Consider the following 3,368-nt stretch of genomic DNA (forward strand, 5'->3'; position numbering starts at 1 on the left):
TGTGACAGAGGGGGGGGGGGGTGGGGGGTGGGGGTGGGGGGGGAGGGGGTAGTCGGGGGGTCAGGAAATCCCAAACCCACAGGTCGTTCATGGAGAAGTCGTTCAGAAACTAGATGGTTTTTTTTTTCCTACCTGCGACTCGAACCACCGCCCTCTCCGCCGGGTCCAGCACAGAGTCCTGGCTCTTCCTCTTCCTCCGTTCGTGCTTGGACAGGTTCCAGGGTAGAGTGTCTCCCGGCGGCCCCACGACTCCCGAGGGACAGGGGGACAGGGAGCCCCCCGAGCGCTCGCTGCGGAAGGACGGCTCGCTGACACAGGAGCGCTCGCTCAGAGTGTCGTCGTCCGACGACTCCATCCTTCACTGAGGAGAGACAGGAGGAGGAAGAGGAGGAGGAGGAAGGATGGGAGGAGGTCAGGGGTGAAGGCAGAGACAGGAGGAGGAGGAGGAGGAGGTGAAGCAGGAGGAGACAAGAAGAGAGATAAAGTTTTAGGACCAGTGAAGCTGCTGTGATTCATCAGTGTTTTAACAACGACCAGTTGTGTATAAATGAGTGAAAGGATGCAATAGCGCCCCCTTTATTAACAGAATGTCAACTACAGTATTAGCATCAGATTTCCAGTCAAACCAACGACCAACAAAACAGTGAGAAGGAAAGGAGGTGTTGAGTTTCCTGTGATTCTATTTTTACTGAGGAGTCAATACATCAGTAAGACGAGACTCGGAGTCTGTCTCCTCCTCTTTCTTCTCGACTGTTCGTCCGTTTCTAAACTGACGGATTACAGACAGAGAAACAAGTGAAGGTAAATATTTGCTGCTGAGTGGAGCTGTGTGTGTGTGTGCGTGTGCATGTGTGTGCGTGTCCTCCTGAGACCTGCTGCTCTGGTCGCTCCATCACATAAATCAATAGCCGCTCGGCTAAGAGCAAATGAATTGGCTTTTTATTTGATCTCACGTCGCAGCAGCGCAGATCGTCTCAACAGGTCAGAGAGTCAGTCAGAGAGTCAGTCAGAGAGTCAGTCAGAGAGTCAGTCAGAGAGTCAGTCAGAGAGTCAGTCAGAGAGTCAGTCAGAGAGTCAGTCAGAGAGTCAGTCAGAGAGTCAGTCAGAGAGTCAGTCAGAGAGTCAGTCAGAGAGTCAGTCAGAGTGTCAGCCAGAGAGTCAGTCACTGAGTTAGTTAAAGAGTCAGTTCCTGAGCTGTCTATGGTTTTTGTGATGCTGTCTCTTGTTTTAGTGATGTCAGGATAAATAAATAAATATCCCCGCTCCCTCCTGTGACTCCACCTCCTCTGCCCCCTGCTGGTGGAGGCCACAGCTAAAGAGTCAGTTCCTGAGCTGTCTATGGTTTTTGTGATGTCAGGATAAATAAATAAATAATCCTGCTCCCTCCTGTGACTCCACCTCCTCTGCCCCCTGCTGGTGGAGGCCACAGCAGACTAAACTGATGTTCATTCACAGGGTGGGAAAGTTTCTGTGACTGTGATTTCAATCTGTGCTGCTGCTGCTGCCAAAATCCTCCTCCTCCTCCTCCTCCTCCTGCTGCTGCTCTCCCCCCTTCATCTCCCCCTCCTCCCCCTCCTGCTGCTCCTGGCACCTGACGCGCCCCTGACTCGACCGCTGGCCGAGCCCCATGATGCACTTCCTGACTCTCCATGGCAACAGCACCAGGAAGAAGAAAAGGAGAGTGTGCCTACCCATAATCCTCTGCAGTTGTGGAGTTGCCTGGTGTGTGTGTGTGTGTGACAGTGACTCAGTTCAACTCTGGGTTTTATAAATAGAGTTTCACAGTCGTACTGTGTTATTACAGACGACTGAAGACTGGAGTGAGACGCCGTGAGGTCACTTCCTGTCACTTCATACGTACACTGTCCTCAACATGCGGCTCACAGCCTCACAGCAGCTCAGTTACAGAGTCTGTTCCAAACTCTAAACTAAAACTTCAGTCTTAAAAAATCCCAACAAGAAATACTTCAAACACTGGTGCATTCTGGGAAAAATACCACAGAGGAGACCCCTGTGACCCCTGTGACCTCTCAGCCTCCAGACCAACTTGATGAACTATGTCTGATATTTTCAACGACTCTGTTTTTCAGAAGTTTAATGAAGAACAAACAAACAAAGTTGAGACTCGTAATAAAAGTTTCTGAGTAGCCCACGACCAGTACCAGTACCAGTACCAGTACCAGTACCAGTACCAGTACCAGTACCAGTACCAGTACCAGTTCTGATGCTCATGTTCACCTGCTCCTCCATCAACTACATTCTGAACTGAGGACAGAGACAGACTCAGAGAGACGTCTGTGTCTGTCTCTGTGTCCACCGGGACTCACAGCTGGAGGTTCCCACTCCACCCCAGGTGGGGGCAGCACTCTTTATGAATTGTGTGCAGAAATAAATAAAAGGCTTGAGAGGAGGCTGCAGCAGCTGAGTTCACATTCCTCTGTGTCTCCGTCTCTGTCTGCATGAATGGACATCAGACACCAGACATGAGACATGAGACATGGACACCAACCAACTAAACAACCAACCAAACAACCAACCTTTACATCACTCAGTTACAGTGTGATGTAAAGACCATCATCATCATCATCATCGTCACAGGAGGAGGAGGAGGAGGACATAAAACCGTGAACTGCTCCTTTACCTCTAACAGAACGACAGGAATCCCTCCAGTAACACAGATTATTACAGATTACAGGCGGTGGTTGATCTGAATAGAGGGAGGTGTGACGTCACAGACGTCATTTATCCACACACATCGATTGGACTGATTGGTTTATAATTAATATGAATATCAATGAGGAGACTCTGGGATGGAAACACGGCGGAGAAAAGAGGGACAGGAGGAGATAAGGGAGGAGGTGAGGGTGGAGGTGAGGGTGGAGGTAAGGGAGGAGGTGAGGGAGGAGGTGAGGGTGGAGGTGAGGGAGGAGGGGAGGGAGGAGGGGAGGTGCTGGAGCTCCGGAGGAGCCGCTTACCTCTAGCGGGCAGCAGCGCTGCTGGAATCCGAGCAGAGAGCGAGGGAGGCCGGGGAGTGATGCCGCCGCCGTCCCCTCTCCTCCCTCCGGGTGAAGGGGGTGGATGAACAGATGGGTGAGCGGGTGAGGGAGTGAGAGAATCCCGGCTGGTGTTCCTTCACGTCTCCTCCAAAACCTAAACCTCCGAACACAGTGAGGCGGAGGAGAAAAGCAGGAGCAACGTGATCGTGAGTGGAAATGGCTGATTCTCCTCCCTCTCCTCCCCCTCCTCCCCCTCACTGACTCTCTCTCTCTCTCGCTCTCTCTCTTCACCACCCCCACCAGCTAACCCTCTCTTTCTCTCTCTGTTTCCACCGTCTCCCCGTTTGTCCTCACAGCCTTGGCCTCTCTCCC

At 51.9% G+C, this 3,368-nt stretch overlaps 1 protein-coding gene across 1 annotated transcript in view; it reads right to left on the reverse strand.

Moving 5' to 3' along the window:
• The window catches only part of LOC112488487 (microtubule-actin cross-linking factor 1-like), a 51,516-nt gene extending 48,148 nt beyond the window's left edge, over positions 1–3,368 (reverse strand). Inside the window, exons 1-2 of the mRNA XM_025064978.1 lie at positions 2,976–3,368; positions 133–361 (exon numbers count right to left, since the gene is read on the reverse strand). Coding sequence (XP_024920746.1) covers positions 133–355 — 223 coding nt within the window. The 5' untranslated portion in view covers positions 356–361; positions 2,976–3,368. The remainder of the gene's footprint in view (positions 1–132; positions 362–2,975) is intronic.

Source organism: Cynoglossus semilaevis, chromosome 18 (genome assembly GCF_000523025.1).
Source record: "Cynoglossus semilaevis isolate Cse_v1.0 chromosome 18, Cse_v1.0, whole genome shotgun sequence".
Classification (NCBI taxonomy): Eukaryota; Metazoa; Chordata; class Actinopteri; order Pleuronectiformes; family Cynoglossidae; genus Cynoglossus; species Cynoglossus semilaevis.